Here is a 19,670-nt window from a genome sequence, read left to right as displayed (position 1 = left end):
CGTTTTTGTTCAAAGATTTTTTTGCCTCCAAAGCTCAATTTGATGTTTTCGTAGAAAGTGCAAAAATTAACATGTTGACGAATTTTTGATTTTACTGATCTAGGAACTGAATCTAGGAAAACATTTAAAAAAGCCATCTTGTTCAACGTAAAATTGTCTAAAAAATGAAACCTCGCGCGGGTTTGTATGGATGTATCGTGATTCCAATTAACAGCGTAATGGTAGCAAATAAATAATATTCTTTTTGAGACTCGATGTTGTCTTTTAACAGACTATCTTTTCACTGTGTGACAAAGTTGAAGAAAAAAAAGCAAATTAAGCTCCTAAATTTGGTAAACGGCCATGTTCATACAACCAAAATCAATTATCAAACGGCTTGCATTCTTACCAATTTGAGGTAAACGGTTTATTTGTTTTTTGAGAGTGAAGGACAAAAAATGAGCTAAAACAAATCATACTCGTACTCTACTACTTGTTTTCCATATTTCAAATGCTCAGAAGGCTTTCATGTCAAATCTGCGATACGAAAATTCGAAATTTTTAATTAATTCCATCGACTCGAAGTCAAAGAAAGAGAACAATATTCTAATTTAAAAGTAATTTAATATTTGTCGTATGTTGATTAGTCAAAAATTCAATACTTGAAAATAACCAAACTAAAATGATTTTCTTTCATTTCATATACTCCTTGTTCACTATGCCTAATTCTTAGTCTTATTAAAAAAGCTAATAATAATTATTATTAAAATAACAAACTGATTTGTAGTTCTCATGATAAAAAATCAATAAATACAAAAGGGGGACCGCGGTGGCCGAGTGGCTGGGCGTCCAACTCTGTCACGCTAAAAGTACTGGGTTCGAACCCAATGGCTTTTTAACTAAAAATAATATAAACAAAGTATTGTAAAGTAGTTTTACTCCTCGTCCGCGACACCACCAGGTAGTTAGACGTTAAGCCCTACAGTATCACAAAGCATCCAAAATTTTCCTAACTGTTATGTTGAAATAAAGAGATATAAAATAAATGGACGCTTTTTTGTTGTATCGATTGAATAAATTCGGTGGTTCACAGTTACACGCTTTAATATTTTTTTCATTTTTTAATTAAAAAAGTAATTATTCCTCGGGAATCGAAGCTCATCAAAAGAAGCTATCTCTTAACTTGAAAGTGCAAACTTGGGTTGTTTACAAATATTACGCGGGCTTTGGAATCCATTCATGAAATGCAAAAAAATATCCGAGGGTAAACAATGTTGTATAATTATTTGAAACAACTTAAGATTATTTTTTTCAAAGACTTTGATTAATTATTAATTTCGTTCCTTAATATAACATTGAGAAAATTTGACCATAATGACAATTTTAATTGTTTTTTCTATCAAATGGGAAAAAAATGGTTTTACAGAGGTGAAGGTTATATACAAAGCATTATCCGAACAAATAATGCGTTCATAAATAAAAAAGATTACACAGTTGAATAAAAAAATAATAATTTCAAAACGACTGCATTGCAGCAGTGTGAGTACTATTCTAGGAAAAAATAAATCGTTTGTATGTATTTTGTTATCAAAAGATGACAACGTGTGAAAATACATTGGGACGGAAATCATATTATAACTACGCACGCATAAATAATTTTTTTCTGTTCCACTGAGCAGACCCTTTTGCCAAAGCTATTACATAAAGGAAATCATTGCAAATTCAGCGATGCCCTTTCAACAGTTTCCGAATCGCTGGCTTTTACACGGATCTTAGATCTTTAGAGGAAAATACAATCCACTCCCTAAATTTCAAAAACTGCCAAAGTCACCGACAAGTAGAACAATCATCGACTAATAATTGCCGATAATTCAACATCATTTTGGGGGTCGAAAGGACAACCCCGCTTCACCATAGTTACTCCTGGGAAAAGCTCCGATGCCCCAGACCGCGTGATGTTAAGATTTTTGTTAAGAAAGTTTCGATTAAGTCAAATGCTGCTGATGTATTAAGAAAGGAAGCGGCTAACTGCACGGTAGTCGTCAGCTTTCTTGCTTTATTAATACCAAGACGAGGCAAGCAAACAAGGATCGACGTGAAAAGATTGTCGACTTCTACTAAAGAACATTACATCAGAAGGTTCTTCCCAACAATTGTAGTACGTGCAAATTAAAAGTTCAAACATTAACTTGACACGGGAAAGCTTTACATTTACCTCCGTCAATTCAGTAATATAGATGACCCAACAGTTCACAGCAGAAATCCAGAAGAACAGATTTGGGATGTGGTGGACAGTGTGAAATAGTCTCATGTAGGGATTAAAAGAACTATTTCTAAAACTCATCGACTCTAGGAAAAAGCTGCAAACGTGGGAGCACGGATTTCATATAAACGTTTTTTGGTGTTAACAAAGTAAAAACTTTATTAGAAACGTATGCTTTCTTGCCAATTGTCCCTAAGAGGCGAAAATTAGCTAATTAAAATCATTTTAAAAAGAATGGCATTCTGTCTTTTTGTTCGTGTATTTCAAGGCAACGAAAATACGGGATCGTATTAAATAAGAGATACATGAACAGTTACACAAACGAAAGATCTATTTACGGCGCATTTGAACTCCAAGCGTGTGGAGCCGGTGTCCGGTCGGTACGGGTTTCATTTTGGCTTGCAACTTCAACAGATGTAATTAATTGTTCTCATCGCGTTTTGTGGCAAATTCTCTGAATTTCAACAGGGCTTATTCGTGCGGAAAATACTTATCCTTCGTTTTGTCGGATCACACTGGATCATCGGATAATCGTTTTATTAATTAAAGTATTAAGACCGATGGGAAAGTACATTTATTTTCTTTAACCCTACATCAACACCCTTTGGGTTTTATTATCATTACGAATAAGAAAAATAAGGATAGCATTAACAAAAACACTTCAATATTTTTATTTTATGTCCCCGGATCTGATTTATTTACAGAGACCAGGTTTGTGCCATTGTAACGTTTTAAAATTACAGTGAGCTAACCTACTATGTGACAAAATTCCTATGGTTCGGCGGATTCCTTTTAAATTTATCACAATTGTTTCGAAAACAAAATCAAAGACTTTTGAATACCAAAACATTTAAAAATTTTTTTAAAAATTTATTTGTCTGATATTTGTATTCAGGGCTTTTTGGGAATGAAGAAAATGAATTTCAACTTATTTCTTGATCAAATATATAAAAGTTTACTTTTTAACGCAAAACTATTTTTTCATATTAATTTTTTCCCCTATTGGCGGAATACTTTGAAACGATTCCACCGATCAAAGGGAAAGTTTACAAGAAATTAAAACGTACACACAATGGCATAATCCTAGTATTCTAATCATTATTTGGACATTGTGAGATGTATCATTCTTCTGTGTCGTATTGAGAGTGCCCCACGGCACTACACAGAAGAATGACACATCTATACAGAAAACAAACACTTTGAGCTCTGAAGATGATCTCAATAAAGATTGAAACGCTGGCACGATAAAGAAAATGTTTTTCTAAAACCTACGTCACACCAGACCGCATCTCACGATTTCCAAATAATCATTGGCTATCGGTCACTAAACGTCGTTTTCTCACTTCTATTTACATAAAATCAATCAGTTGATAAAAAAAACTGATAGAAGAAAAATTAAATATTTTCACGTTTATAATGAGGTTTAATTTAGATAAATTTTAGAGAAATTAGAGTTTTTATGAAGAACACAGGAGATCGGAAAAAAATCCGATTGATCCAACCCACAAATGTAAATTTTTTCTTTATTAAAAGAATTGGTAATCAAAATCTAGAAGGATTTTTAATACAAACTGTGATTTTTCTTTTCCACACACAATATTTTCTTTTTACCTATTTAACTTGAATAGGCTTTTGTAACTTATCCGTCATCACTTAATACGCTCTTGGTTTTTATTAATTGAAAAACAAAAAATAGACTGTTATCTAATAACCTTGAAAAACGTGCTCAGCAAAGCCAGAAAAGCATATTTAAAACAAATATGTATATCACTTAAAATTGCTTTTCTTTTTTCCTTCCTATCCTCCTACATTGGTCATAATGCTCGGATACGTAAATAATATTTATCTTTAAGTTCTTTTTACTAGTATCAGTGAACTTCTTTTCCCACATCTTCTTCTTGTCAATTTTCATATAAAAATGTAATAAAATTGTAATCAATCAATCTACAAACAGTAATTCAATACATAATCGATTTATTTAAATATATAATAACAAACTCGGTTATTTACGAGAAGTAATATAAGTAGGAGCAGCAATATTGATTACTTTATTTTTTTATAACAAAAAAGAGGTGAACAACACGTTGATGACATCCCCTTGCCACAATTCCTTATTAAATTCTTTAGAAGAGCGTAAATATGTTTTTTTCTTCAGTACGCTTACGTGGGTTACATCTAATAAATTATGCAAATAAATGAAATTAATGTAAAGACAAAGAAAATTCTGATAATAAAAAATATAATAAAATATACATCCAAAAGAAAAAAGAAGCCGGTCTGGGGTATTATTTAAAAAAGAAAACAAACACAGTTTGTATAACTGCCTGATTCTTCTGTATTGGAAAAACCCATAAAAATTACATGTTATAAATACATGTTTTTTATATTTGATAATTCAAACAATGTTTCAAAATTTTTCAAAACGGGTAGACGTTTAGTATGAAGTTATATACACTAGTTTTCTTGACCAATTAATATCTGCCAATTAATTAAGATTTTTAGTTGAGATTAAAAAGTCAGTGCCACGAGCGGGATTCGAACCCACGATCTTCGGCTAGATACGCCGCTGCTCTACCACTTGAGCTATCGTGACCTCGATCCACTCGGGCACAAACTTCCCATCTCAACCCTACCTTTTGAATTTTCCCTCCTTTTTGCCATTTTTTAAATGTCGTGAAATCTATTTGATGAAACTGACTTTTTTATCTCAACTAAAAATCTTAATTTATTTAGTTTTATTCCGGGAGTAAACCATCCTTCTTCACCTGCTCAACATGATTTCCCATCATTTGCCCTGTCCTTGTCAGACTCACGAAGTCAGATTGATTTAGTTGTACTCCTCAATTTCATACTCCCTTGTGCCACCTTTGTTACACTTCAATTGTATTACCCTCAATCAAGCCCTCTCCTACATACCATTTTATGTACTTGGTGAACTTCATTTCTAAGGATCGCCAAATTAGGTGAGTTAATTGATAGCTTAAGGGAAAACTTTCTTCATTTCATTTAATATTATATATTTTTGTTGTTTTTTATTTCGTAAACCTCCCATATTATGTTACTTTTATCAAGTTATTAAAACAAGTACATAAAGGTCATGAGTACTTTATTTGGATTTATTCATAGTGTATTTGATCATATACATTTCATTGCCATGTGTATTGGCTAAGAAATAGTGGTAATGGTGATGTTCCAATGAAAAATGACCAACGTAAAGACTTGGGCAGACCAAAAAAGATATATGCGAACTGGGCATGATTATTGTAAAATATTCGAAGAAATGAACCAAATATGAAAGAAAAAAGTTTACATCCCCTCACCTGTCTGGTTGTGGAGCTCTACGGCGGCCAGCGGCCCTGTGGTGGAGGAGCATTTGGAATTGCGGAACGTGATCTGTATTTCCCGCCCCGGGAGGAGGCCGGAACTTCGGACGTTCTCGACGCCGAGCTCGACGCACGGGAGTATCACCGGAAGGCATTGCTCGGTAATTGCAGGATCTGCCGGGACGATGACAGACAATCGGACAAGTCCCGGGGCGCAGGCTGTCTCGGCCGCCAACAGCGCCACCAGCAGCAGAAGCATCACTCCGACATCACTGAAACAGGACGATATTCCACTGAAATCATGAGCCTGCGAAATGAAGAAAATGCAGTGAAAGTTGCTTGCGATTCCATTAAGCCCTTCGCCGGGTCGGTTATTCTCGATAGTAGCATTTTGCCATCCACGAATATGGCAAGAAGCTAAAAATCGTCTGACAAAGGAAAACTGCACGACAGGCAGATCAAAATGAAAAATAACTTTAATCCCTGAAGATTTGAAGATCATACACTGACAGGCACAAAATTCCACCCACTTACCCATTTGTAATATAACTTGATTTGTATATATTTTTATATATTAATCGAAGTTGTAACGTTTAATAATTGAGTCTTTGTCTAAAAACGTTTTTTAAAAAAATGTAAGTTGCTAAGGAAAATGAAAAAAAAGACGGACAGAAAAAATTTATTTTAATTTTGTTTTAGATTTTAATTAGTTTCTTCTTTTCAATTAATTAATCTTTAAGTAAGGTATTGGTTGAGATAAAAAAGTCAGTGTTACGAGGGGGATTCGAACCCACGACCATCGGCCAAATACGCCGATGGTCTACCACTTGAGCTATCGTGACCTCGATCCACTCGGACACTAACTTCCCATCTCAACCCCACCTTTTGAATGTTCCCTCCTTTTTGCCATTTTCCAAATGTCGTGTAATCTATTTGATTCTCGGCGAGAAATGAGATGGCCACGGAGAGCTTTAGTGAAGTATACTTAATTTTGCTTATTAAATCGATTAGATTTTGTAGACCGATTGACTTAATAAATTGAGGTACCGTATTACTTCTCTCAAATACTTTATATTTTTATGTAAGGTTTTGGTTGAAATGAAAACGTTAGTGTCACGAGCGGGATTCGAACCCCCGACCTTCGACTAAATACACCGCTGCTCTAACCACTTGAGCTATCGTGTCTTCGATCGTCTCGGACACCAACTCATCATCCCAACCTACAACCTAAGTAACTAAACAGGTTATTGCTTCAGAATTCAAATGAGACTTAATAAACATTTTAAATTCCGTAAAAATAAATATTGAAAAATCCTTTATCCTTGTTTTCGATTAAGGATTATGTGTGTTAACCTCTAATTGATATTCCCAATTTAAAACATAGCATAAACAAATATTTATTATTAAAACAATGAGGGGGCAGAATTTTCTTTTATCGAGAAAATGAAAAAAATATCTATTGGGTGGAATTTTTTGCCTGTCAGTGTATATGTAAGCAGAAAAATGGGCAAATATCATCCGATCGAGGAAGGAGCCAAGGTAGCATCACTAGCACTACGAAGGGCTACCAAATATAAAACGTTCAAAACAATTTATTAAACAAACGTTAAAGCTCATCTTCAGAACCGAACAGAAATTTTATTTACACATATATGCATTGAAGTCAATAATTTAATGCGTTTTCTGTCTAGCTACACTTGCCTCCAGCTGTTTATATTACTATAAAATTGTTATTACTTTATATTATTTGTCTTTTGGGGAAAAATATTGCACCACAAAACTCAACTTTCGTGGCCAAATTATAAACAGGTTGTTTTAGTTACTTACTTGGTAGCAGATTGTGCTGGTAGCCTAGTATCACTTAAAATAATTTATGGTTACATTTTCAGATGAATTCCGGTATCAAAAACATGTACAGATACGATATGCGTGTATATCGGAGAGATTTGTCATAGTTTCAGAAACTTTCTCTGTTCACAACCTCCTACCTGGTGACATTAGTCCTGCATGTGAGGCCTTTTTTCTGCAGAAGTTTATTAGCCGGTGACATACAGAGCAAAGTGAAAAGTACGCGATTTACCAAGTTCACATGGGAATAAAAGTGAGTTTATGGTATATTATCACCCCAAGTATTTGATCGACACAGACCACGAAAAAGTTACAACTTCAATTTGAATTTTCGAAGTACAGAAACGGTATGCACTTGCAGAAAACGATTGCTTCCATTGTATTATGGTTAGTTCTTATTTTCCATTGTCTAACCTGTTAGATGTTGTATCTATCTTGCAAGAACATAAAAGACTCATCAGCGAAAAGAGCCATTTTTTCGTTCTTTGGGGGAAGTATTTTGTTAATGGAAGGAAAGGATAAGACGAAGCATAGAGCCATGAGAAACACCAGCACATTGTCTTTCGGTTGGGAAAGGAATGATCGAAATACATATTTTTACATACATATTCTAATTCTTACTTTTGCTGTACTAGTTCTAAATTATTTTGTTTCTCTATATTACTCAAGTTCTGTTAATTTAAGGCAGCAGGCTGAAATCCATTGCCATAAAATATTTCTTTTTGTAATTTGTCAATGAACATCTTTATTGTCATTAGCGTTAACAGCGAGACATGCAAGCCAAAATGATCCGAACGAATGAAAACATGCAAGACGAACAACTAAAATGTACTGTTTTCCAGTAGTTTCAGTTGGTAGTTCAAAGGAAGACGTGAACATTAAATCGCTGGCGGGTTTTTGAAAGTAAGTAAATGTGGTTTATAAGCGTTCTTTGAAAGAAAAGTTTTACATGAAAATTTTGAATTACGAAGCCCATGCATATTTTACACTCTAATTTATTCAGATTCCTCCCTCCAAACAGCAAAAGAGAAGAGGCTATTTCTGCCATAGGGTGAAAAATTACACAACTTTAAATACATTTCACATAGAATAGATTATTTGTATCAGTAAAATACAGCGGTTTATCTCAACCTTTGAGAAAAGCGAAACACTGTCAGCCCAAATTCGATCATGAAAAGTTAAAAGTTTGATCTTTCTATTTATAAATTACCGATCGGATTTCAAAACCTGCTAAACTCAGGGGGCATTGACGATTTTAAAAACGACGTTTGAAAGAAAGGTTTTTCCATGGAACTTTGTTTCACTTCGGTGAGCATCAATTTTCGCCCTAACAGTATCTACCTTAAGTATCTCTTTTTTTATGGCGACCATGAGTAAAAAATGCAATCCATTACTCAGTGTGCAAGACAAATTATAAACTGAAACTGAGAATAAACATAGTTTATTTTCAAAAATACAATAACATTTTACATAATCATCCCATATTTCAAAAATCCTTCTTTGCTGTGATGACATTTCATCATTGCCGCTTTCTCGCAAGAAAGTAAAATAAATTATAATTTAAAATCATAAACTCCATTAAGTTAATTAGAAGTGCACAATTTTCAATAAATGAGAACTGGCAGGATTTTTCCCAAAATCCAACTGTCCATTTAAGCAAACTCCAGCCTCAGCTTTAACCTATCATCACGTATTTGCGAAATACCACTTTAGGGGTTAAGTTAATCACATTATATTTTTAAATTTGCATTTCGTAATTAAGTAATATTAGACTAATTTAGACAGTTGTTATTAACACGAGAAAAATAGTCTAGATTTCTTCCAATTTTTGTAATTGTCGTGTATATTCGATATTACGGTTCTTTGTTTTCCATGTAGATTTTGCACGCTCCAACGCCTAAGGACAAGACATTCCTGATAAGTCAACAACAATAATTATCACCAACTAAGAGGAACTAAATTGTTTCCGTTCAAAGGCATAATTAGGCGCTTGAAGGTGGATGAGATGCTTTTTCTCCTCCAAGAGTAAATATTAATTAATTTTTAAACCTTTATTACTCTGTCCTTGTTTCCGTTTATAATTATCTTTCCACTAACAAATCATTTTAATAAAAAAAATCGAAGAGATGATAGACGTCTACAAGGTCAACTGAGGAATACTGGAGTACTTTATATTATGTACTCAAATCTATGGCTGGTGTGCAAAAAAAAAAAAAAAAACGATTGATATAAGTAACAACATAAGAATAAACTGTTGCAAAGAAGATAGAGACAAGACCGACGAATATAAAAGGAATGAAGGGAGGAAACTATATTGAAAGAAAAGGATTAAGGAAAGTATATATTACATTCAGGAGTGAGAGAGAAGGAACGGATGAAAGTTTTATTGCGAGATATAAGATATTAAGGCGGGTTACGTTCCAAGATTCAACTTCGAGAAACAGAAGGAGCGAAAAGAAGGTCTGTCAATAAACCCCTAGAAAACCATCATGGTACAATTTACCAAGCAAATAGCACTAGGAAGGCCTAAGTCATTTGCGCAAAGTCAAGTGTAAGCCCTCATATCAGGAATAAATTAAAAACAAATACATCCTTTTATTATTTGGAGATCGTAAGATGCGGTCTGGTGTGACGTATGCTTTAAAAGACCGCATCTCACTATCTCCAAATAATCATTAACTAACGGTCACTAAACACCACACATAAATCCTTTTATTTAACCAGCTTTCATTATGTTAAAAACTATTAAACTAAAAATTTACTAACTATATTTATTAACTAAAAATTATACAAAATTTTTGTTTATTTCTAAAAATAAAATCTAACACAATATATTTGCGGACTGGCATTTCAAAATATATTGTTCAAAACTAAAATACAAAGTAGTGTACATTTTTAGATGTAACACTAAAATAACAAATTTCTAAACAGAGACAATCTTTTTAGAAAATCAGTTTTTAAATTTCAAAAAAGTAGTACAGTTATAATTAACCCTTTTTTATGACTATACAAAAATCTAAAGGCAACTTTAAACCCAAAATTATAATAAATTGAGGTATTATTTTCTATTATATGAGGTACTGCAGGTATAGAAACATCCAAAATTCGAAGATGTAATGAAGGCGATATCAATGGTATGATTTTATGTTGAAAACAATATAAACAAGTAAATTTAGTAATATGCCGATTTAAATTCATAACCTTAAATTCTGAGTACAAAGGTTTAGTGTTTATTCGACGTTTTTCTTTCAAATAATTTTACTGGGTGTATTCTGGGTGTCAGTATGAGGTTTATGATAAGAGTTCGTTGATCCACCCCAAGCAATAATTCGATAAACCAAAATATGCTGTACCAGTGCAAAACGAACAATTTAAGTTGATTAATATAAATAAATTTCTCAGCTCTACAAATGTATGCAAATGTTTACCAATTCTAGGAATACATAAATCAATGTGGAATATTAAAAGTTAAATTAGAATAAAAAAACAATCTAAAAGATTTTATTAATTTTCCAATGCTTTGTCCTTTTCATCTAAAAGATAATTATTGAAAAATCAAGAATGGACAACGCTTAGGCCATCAATTCAACATCAGTATCTTCGAACACTATAAAATTTTAAAGCACCTGGATAGATTTAGTGACGAAAGACATTGACGTGCGGAGATTAAAGTTTGAATAGCGTCAAGCAGTATCTTTTCGCTGTAGATATGTGTTGATAATTAAAGAACTATGTCGGGAAGCAAAAGTTGGATAATTCGCAAAAATTCAGAGCCGAGAAAGGTTACTTAATATAATAGTAATAAAATACATATTAGTTAGATATAGCGGGCAGATTACAAAAAATCAAATTGAGATCACTACGCTATGTTCAGAAGTTGCCAGGTACAATACTGCCAAAGAAGTGGCAAGTAGGAAGGCCAGGAGAGGGCACGACTGAAAGGAAGACCGAAGCTGAGGTGGCTGTTTAACGTAAAGGACCTTAAAAAGTTGGGTTAGAAAGTAAGCGGATGGAAATGAAATGCGAATGCGGAAGAGAGTAGCTTTTGATTCTTGCCAAGGCCCTGGCCCAACCAGTAGTAATTAACAAATAAGTAATTGATGATTGGGATCAGGTATGTGGTCCAAAATGAAGTAGTAATATCTTTTTTGCCAAGCTTTCGGCTTTTTATCAAGGCTTTCTCAGCGCTCTACGGAAGAATAAACATAATTATTTTAAAGGCATAGTCTCACAATAAAACAATGTTTGTAATGAACTTACGGATATTTAGTTAAAAAACATAAATAAAAATAAAAGCGGCACGTTCAGATACAACGGTCATTTTTTGTTCTTATGCTTTTACTTTATAGAATATTAAGTTTTTACAGGTTAAGAAATAAATAATTTAATAAATAAATAACAACAAATAAATAATCTAATAATTAAATATTATTAACCGTGACTGATGCAATTTTCTAAAGGAGGTAACCTTCCTGTTGTATCAGGTAACTTGTTCAATCTTCGTTCTAATCTAGTTCGGAATCCGTTATAAATATCAATATTTGAAATAATCTCTTTGGTTTATTTTTATTTTTCTTGTTCTCGTACTACTTAAGGTAATAAGTAATACTAGGGGGGTGTCGGTGGCCGCAACGGTTTAGGCGTTGACATGGCGCTCATCACTGTAAAGTGAAGGTCCCGGGTTAGAATGCAGGGCCGCTAGATACGTACATACTTGCAAATGGGCTTTCTTTCAAAAGCATCGGCACCCTGAGGATTTATATGACCTCTGCTGTTGCGAACCCTCGTGGGGGGGAAAAATAGTAATAGTACATATAACCGTGTCGTGTGTTTGGCGCTAATTTTTAAAAAGTAGTTCAATCTCAGTATTACAGAATTCCAGAAATTAAATTATTCCTTTTATATAAGGTTTTTGGTTGAGATAAAAAATTAGTGTCACGAGCGGGTTTCGAACCCAATTCGCCGCTGCTCCAACCACTTGAGCTATCGTGACTTTGAATATTAAATTCTCGTATATAAGAATAGACTATATTAATAGATTAATATTAATTAATAACGAATCTGGGAACTAAGTATATAGAAACTTAGATAAATGCAAATAAAAGATAAAAATAGCAATTATATGTTTTTTTTTATTGTCGAAAACATTGCTGGATGGTCTAAAAATAAGCCAAAACCTTTAAATACAAACACCAATAAATAAAAAAATTATAAAATATTAATAAAAATTATAATGTTTCCTCCAATTTCCCCCAACTAAAATTCCAAGGGCTACGCCGAGATTCGAACAACTTCCTGACCGTTTCACCACGGTGGACCCCTCAAGAAAGAATGTCAACATAAGAGGCGGCTAAGATGTCCTAACCTCCGACAGAGAAATATCGAGATCAAGGTCGTTGGAAGGCCCCCGGTTGGCCTGAATCGAAAAAGAGAGATCATACACCCGTTTATGATAACGCCAAACAAGATTGACAAACGTACACTTACTTTTAAGACAAAGCTTGATAAAAGTGTCCCATTCCATGGCCTTATACAGAGAGCGTATAGGAATTCTACCCTATATGAAAATTGTGCTCGAGTATCCAACGAATCCTTGTTTTTTGAATTTTTATTTAAACAGGGTAGGTTTAGTTTATTATTAGCTTCTAACCGTCTAACTGCTAATCAACCGTTTCTTGAGAGCGTAAATGTGTGTACGTAGAATCGGCATATTAAGTACCTCATCGACACTCAATTATAATTAGAGTATATGTAAATGATTGAGTAGGATGTCGAGTATTACGTGAACGATTTGTAAGTAAGAAATCATGTTTTTCAAAATGAGAGAAAATATCTAGATTGAAAAACTACATTGAGGCTGAAATTACCTAGCTGTTAACAGCTTTGGAGATTAACTTTAAATCAACCATTTTTGAAAATGTATTTTTAAGCGTGAATGTGTATGTAGTACGAACGCGTGTATGGTGGAATACCATTCCAGGGTTCATGGACACACAAGAAAACCTTGAGATCGCTACCTCCAGAAGAGAACTGTGTTGTTTGTGTGGTGTGTTGTGTACGGTAATTTGCGTTTGTTATATTCGGGTTCCGAGGCCCTTGGACGCGTGCATCGTCATGTGTGTTAGTGGTGGCTGGCATGCTGACGGAGGCCCAGACACGTTATGTACTGGGTCGCCAATTCCAGGACGTGAGATTTTTCCTCTCAAGAACCTTCCTAGGGACGGTAGCCCTAGGGTGTGTACTGTTAGTGTGCTTATGTCAGTGTAATTATAGGTAGGGGGAGTGCGTAATACGTGTGGACGCAGTTTACCCCTCATGTCCGAGATGATGGGACTTTTTCTTATTGTAATCGTAGAATATCTGAATTTCTTTTAAATACTAATGTTCATAACATTCAAAATGTTACCATTCAAAGAACAATAACGTAAACAATCATAACAGGCACTCTCAACACGACACGCAAGGATGGCACAATTACACAGAAGACAAACACTTTGAGCCCTGAAGTTGATCTCAATAAAAGATCGAAACGTTGGCACGATAAAGAAAATGTTTTTCTGAAACCTACATCACACCCGACCGCATCTCACGATATCTGAATAACAATCATAAAAATAAAAATTTGACACTAAATAAAAAAATACTTTGATACTAAATAAAATAAATACCAAAACATTAATTAAACTTAATAAACTTAAACTAACTTATTAAACTTTTAAACTTAATAAACATTCTATTAGTTCTTCAGATGATAATTAGGACGAATCGTCATGTCGTGGGATGAGCTAAATATGTTCGGAAAACCGGTTTGAACTCATTAAATCACACAAAGATAATTAATCCAATTAGATGAAAATAATTAACAATAAATTCCTATTCTTTCACTGCCCCTCCACCGTCAAAGCACGCAACTGGGCGGAAGAAAACTAGCACGTACCACCTCACGTAAGCGAGAAACCCCGAACCTAGCCGCAAGACCTTGGAAGTGTAAGCCCACAAAGTATCATTTTACATTCACGTAGCAATAAAACTAAAATGCACAGGAACGGTAATGTGAATCGATAATGATAACGTGTGGCCATTTCATTTCTTATAGAACAATGCAAAATGATGTGGTTCGATGAATAAATACACTATTTATATCCATTGGCAAGGAGCATTGGAAAATATACATTGGCACGGAAACAGAAGATCAGTTTGAAACCGACACGGATGAGAACGTACATACGTCCATCTGGGCGTTGACAAGTTATTAATACGTGCTTTAACAAAATCATTATATCCCAAAATTTCATGACCGTAGAAATATTTTTAAAAAGTAAAAGTGAAATCAAAATACCATAATTTTTTTCTTATTTAAACAGATATTTCACGTCAATATGTAGTTTGACCGAAACAGAACAATGTCCGTTGTGAAAGATAAAATGAGCATTAAATTGGAGTTGATGCAAAACGAATTATTAAAATTTCATCACCTCTAGTCTTTGTCGGGCTATGTTATTATACTGTCTTAAGTGGAAAAATTTACATTTACATTCAAGTTGTTAACTATTCCAGCGTCGGGCAAAGGGTACACCCTAACCACTTCGACTTATTAACTAATCGATAATTTTAATTTTACTTTGCTAGATGTTTCACGCAAAAGTATTGCGAAAGTCATTTTACATAAATAGAACAAATTGTAATTGTGTATTAAAATAATCTTTTTCTGTTTTATCTCTATACTTTGTTTATAAACTAGCATTGGAGCATTATAAACTAGAGCATTGGAAAATATATCTAGGTATATAAATATATATATATACCACAGAATCTCCGTGTTCCTTTTGTTTGGGATAGGGGCTATATATATATANATTTATATGTCGGGGAAGGAAAACGTCAGTGCACCCGCGGGAATGACGTCAACAGTAAGCAGAAAAGAAACCCCGAAGGAGGGGAGAGAACAGAAGTAAAGAGAGAGAGGAGCGTCATTCCAAATGCGTTGGGAGTAGCTGGAAGTTGTTTTCCATCCTTGTGTCAAGTTTTAAGAGTTTAATTTCTAAAAGAAAAATAATAAATTGTGTGTAAAGTACATTAAGTAGTTTTTTTCATTGAGTTCCGAAATCGAGGAGGGAGAAATCCCGTCTGCGGAGCACTCAACCCGTTCTTCGCCGAAATATATAAAACTTGAACATATAACCATAGTTGTTAAATAAATATAGTATTTTTAACCTAAAACCTTGATAGTAAACTAATCAACGAGCGAACTGACAACAAAAATTAATAACTAAAAAAATAGTACACATAAATGGGTCCGAGGTAGCTTAGTGGTTAGAACGTCCAACAGGTATTTACCAGGCTAATCTACTCACAATTTTGGTTTTACCGTCATTACCCTTGGAATGGTATTTCATGTTAATATGGAAAAATGCTAATATAGATAATGAATAACACAAGGTTTCTACAGACAAACTTCAAGTGTTTTTTTACGTATTTAATGGTGAGGATAAAAATTTTGTACGGATTAGGTAAAGTAGGGTAGGGTAAGATTTAGGGTTAGGGACGGGGTTAGAGCCTAAAAAACCATAAGAAAAAGAGTTCAACTAACAAATATTTTTGAAATATAATTTTCTTTTTAAATTCATAATCGTTTAACGATTTCTAAAGAAAACATGAAATGTGTTTAGTGATCGTTAGTGATTATTTAGAGATCGTGAGATGCGGTCTGGTGTGAAGGAGGTTTTAGAAAAACATTTAAAGCAAAAAATTATTTGAGAAAATTTTAATAAAGTGGTATAAAAAAGCGAGATATGATTTAACTCAAGATTAAGTATGTTCATAGTGTAAGAAAATTAACGTGTTTATTCCTCGTCTTAAGAAATGAACCAAAAAGAAAACCTAAACTACTGACCATGTTTAATCCTTTAAATTAATTGTTAATGTATGACAAACTAAAATAAATTAAATACAAACTTGTTGTCAGGTACGTTGTAATTATAAAGAAAAGGATTGTGGTCATATCAACAAAGGCTAACAAGACCTGGCAAATTAAGGAAATGGTGAAAGGAGTGAAGAAACCTGAAGGACGTGGACGGGACTGCCTATCGTAGAATCGCAGTCACACCCGGCTGAAGACAGGATCTCTCTCCGGGAAGGTGTGTCCAGTGTTCAACCCAGGGGATTGATTCCCTCTCGGCGAAATCCCGGGCCACTTTGGATGCAAATCTTCAGGGCGAACCTCACTATAATCAGTGCCCGTCTCGACAGACAATGGCTGCCTATCACACGAGCTCTTCTAACTCTGTTAGACCCTTTTCAAATTACCGCTGAAAGATTCGGAAGCCCCTGCATGGATAAATAATACGTTAATATGATTAGCAAATATTAATGGACGTAATGCATAATTATATTAACAAATCAATAATGAGCGTGTGTTGGGAAAAGGGATAACTTCTATATCAACTTATATATATATCTTTCACTTACTATCAGTCTCTCTCTTTCATTATATATCTATCCATCTCTCCCACCTATATATATTCTCTCTCTGTCTCTCTTTTTCTCTCTCTCTCTTTTTCTCTCGCTCTCTCTCTCTCTCTGTTTCTCTCTCTCTCTCTTTCTCTCTCTCTTTCTTTCTCTCTCTCTCTCTCTCTCTCTCTCTCACTCTCTCTATGCGAATCAAAATAGCATCGCATTCATTCATTCTCACTATGTCTCTATTTGTCTGTCTCCTCTCTCTCGCTACTCTCTCTCTAATAATAATAATAATAATAATACGTTAATGCGCCCTTAAAAATTAATAATAAAAATAGCCCGCGCAGGTGCCCCTTATCCATAGAAAGGTTGCTCGATGTGTCCCACATAATAGAGGCGTGTCATGCCTTGGCTCCATACAGAGAGCGTGTAGGCATGCCGCCTGATTTGAGAAGAGTTCTCGAACACAGTATCGTGTTTCAGAATCCCCTGTTCAGCTTTTTAGGGGAATTGGGAATTTTTAATTGTATATAGCCTTCAAAATATGTTTTGTGTTTCTGTGTCTTGTAAGAGTGAATGTACTTATTGGTGTGGTTGGGGAGGGGCTGATGGCGACGTAGCTTCTCCATCGCCTCTCAGGATGTATGACTTGGGCCTATGGCGGAAATTTTATAAAAATATCCCATCGATCCCAATCTAGATTAGTTTCTTATATGGAATAGGTAAATGGAGGAATATCGAGTACTCCATCTACCAAACAGTATGAGTGCGATCAATGTATATAGGTATGTTTGTGCTTCGGGGCCGAAATGACCAAGCTGTCGGATGCTCGTGTCAAAAAAAAAAAAATAATAATAATAATAGAAAATAATAATAGGAGATCACCTGACTATAAAACTTCCGCCCCGGGAAAAGTGTTAGTTGGTAGCTCGGATTCTCTATTGGGAAGTGTGGGGACTGAATCTCCCTAGAAACCTGGTTTTAGGTTGGGTAAGATTTCTTTTTTTTAGTTTTTCTCTTTTTCTTTTATGGTCATCTGTTTTTTCAATTTTTTCAAAATTTTCCAAAATCATTTGAAAGGCCAGTGGGGCGAGAAGATTTTCGAAATCGATTGCCCCTTCTAAATAGGACTCCCTCCGCGGCTGTTTCTCCTTCTGGGGCAAGCCATTTTGTTATTTGTAAGTCGGATGGGGAAGGTAATGGCGGCCTTCAATCACTCTCGCCAATAAGAATATGTAGAGTAGTAAACAGAGAAGTAGGGAAAGTAGTAAACATGAAAAAAGGTCGTGTCGGTTTAATTTATATGGAAGGAGGAATAAGGTAGTAAAATAATGAAAACTAAAATTTATAAAGTATACCGGTAAAGGTTGAAATAAATGTAAAATTGAACACCTCAAAAGGTGTTGTTTCTTGCTGGGCCTTGAAAGAGGTACGGATGAAGAACTCCTCGAAGAATTATAGAGTTCTAAAGTCATAAGCATTCATCGATTAAAAAGAAATGTTGGTAGGACATCTTTTTCATCGGTTGTTACATTCAATACCCCGTGTGCTCCAAAAGAATTGTACGTTGCCTATATGAAGATTCCTGTAAGGACATTTATTCCTGCTCTCCTACAGTGTTTTAAATGTTTTAATTTTGGACATACTATTTCTTCTTGTAAGACGAAGGTTTTTATGTTTAGATGTGGCTGCAAAGGCACGAAAAGACTGTTCCTTGTCAGTCTCCAGTGTGTATGAATTGTCAGGGCCCACATAACACCTTGGCGTTATTGCCCAAGATATAAATATGAAGCACAAGTTTTGGAGCTGAAAGTGAAAAATAAAATAACGTTTAATCAAGCTCTGGCCTTATTCAAAAAGGGATTACCTTTGTCAAAAAAGTTAAAATGGGCACGAAAGAAATAGGTTGTCAGACGGAGTCAGGGAAGAAATCACCGAACTCAATCATCTCTGTCATCTTACCAAAAAGAATCGAAACCAAAAATGGTAGAAACTATGGTCCAATATTCTCTTATGGATCCCCCTGTCAAAGATTTTTCCCCTCTCTACGACCCCTTCCCTTTCACCACTCAACTCTTCTTTCCCTTTTTCTGCTTCTCCGATTGATGGAAAACATCAAACAACTTCGTCCCCAAAAATCACCCCAAAATTACGGAATCCCCTAAAAATCCCCACAAAATTATGGAGTCCCACAAAATTATGGAGTCCCACAAAAATAAGAAGGGTTGGAAAAAGGGGAGGCCAAGGAAAAGAGTTGTAGAAAATTTTAAGTAGTCAGTTTAGTTGACTCGTGTTAGGTATAAACTTGAATATTTTAGATTAATATGGATTCAATTATCCAATGGAATGTGAGAGGACTGAAAAATAATTTTTTCTTTTGAAGAGGATCATGGTGGACCATACTCCTTTGTTCTTTGCTCTTCAGGAGACTCACCTTAAGAAAACGGAATCCTTTACGTTGAGAGGCTATAGCGTTTTTCCTGAAGAGTTTGAGGTTTCTGATGGAGGTAGAGCTAATGGAGGCGTGGCACTGTATATTCGAAATAATATTCCCTCTAGGAAACTTGATATAAGTACCAATCTCCGGGCCGTAGCCGTTGAAGTACTTAATCCGTGAAAATATTCTTATGCTGAGACTGTTGCTAGTCTGACTCCATTAAAATAATTATTATTATTATTGGCCATATAAGCCTATGGGAAACGTTTAAATTATGGAACAAAAATTCGAAATTCTAATTAACAAAACAGAAATAAATTTTATATGTAATTTAAAATGAGATTTTTGCATAAATTTGCCCTTC

General features: G+C 34.4%; 1 protein-coding gene across 4 annotated transcripts in view; it reads right to left on the bottom strand.

Moving 5' to 3' along the window:
• Window positions 1-19,670, bottom strand: part of LOC106670312 (atrial natriuretic peptide receptor 1) — a 501,739-nt gene that overhangs the window by 396,561 nt on the left and 85,508 nt on the right. For all 4 annotated transcript variants that reach the window (XM_024228825.1, XM_014400509.2, XM_024228826.1 and 1 more), the window contains one exon: window positions 5,563-5,837. In XM_024228825.1, the coding sequence (XP_024084593.1) occupies window positions 5,563-5,824 (262 nt within the window). In that variant the 5' untranslated portion in view covers window positions 5,825-5,837. The remainder of the gene's footprint in view (window positions 1-5,562; window positions 5,838-19,670) is intronic.

This window comes from Cimex lectularius, unplaced genomic scaffold (assembly GCF_000648675.2).
Source record: "Cimex lectularius strain Harlan isolate CLEC.00 unplaced genomic scaffold, Clec_2.1 scaffold165, whole genome shotgun sequence".
In the NCBI taxonomy this organism is placed as follows: domain Eukaryota; kingdom Metazoa; phylum Arthropoda; class Insecta; order Hemiptera; family Cimicidae; genus Cimex; species Cimex lectularius.
Note: the sequence above shows the minus strand (reverse complement) of the source record. Positions and strands in the feature narration are given on the sequence as shown.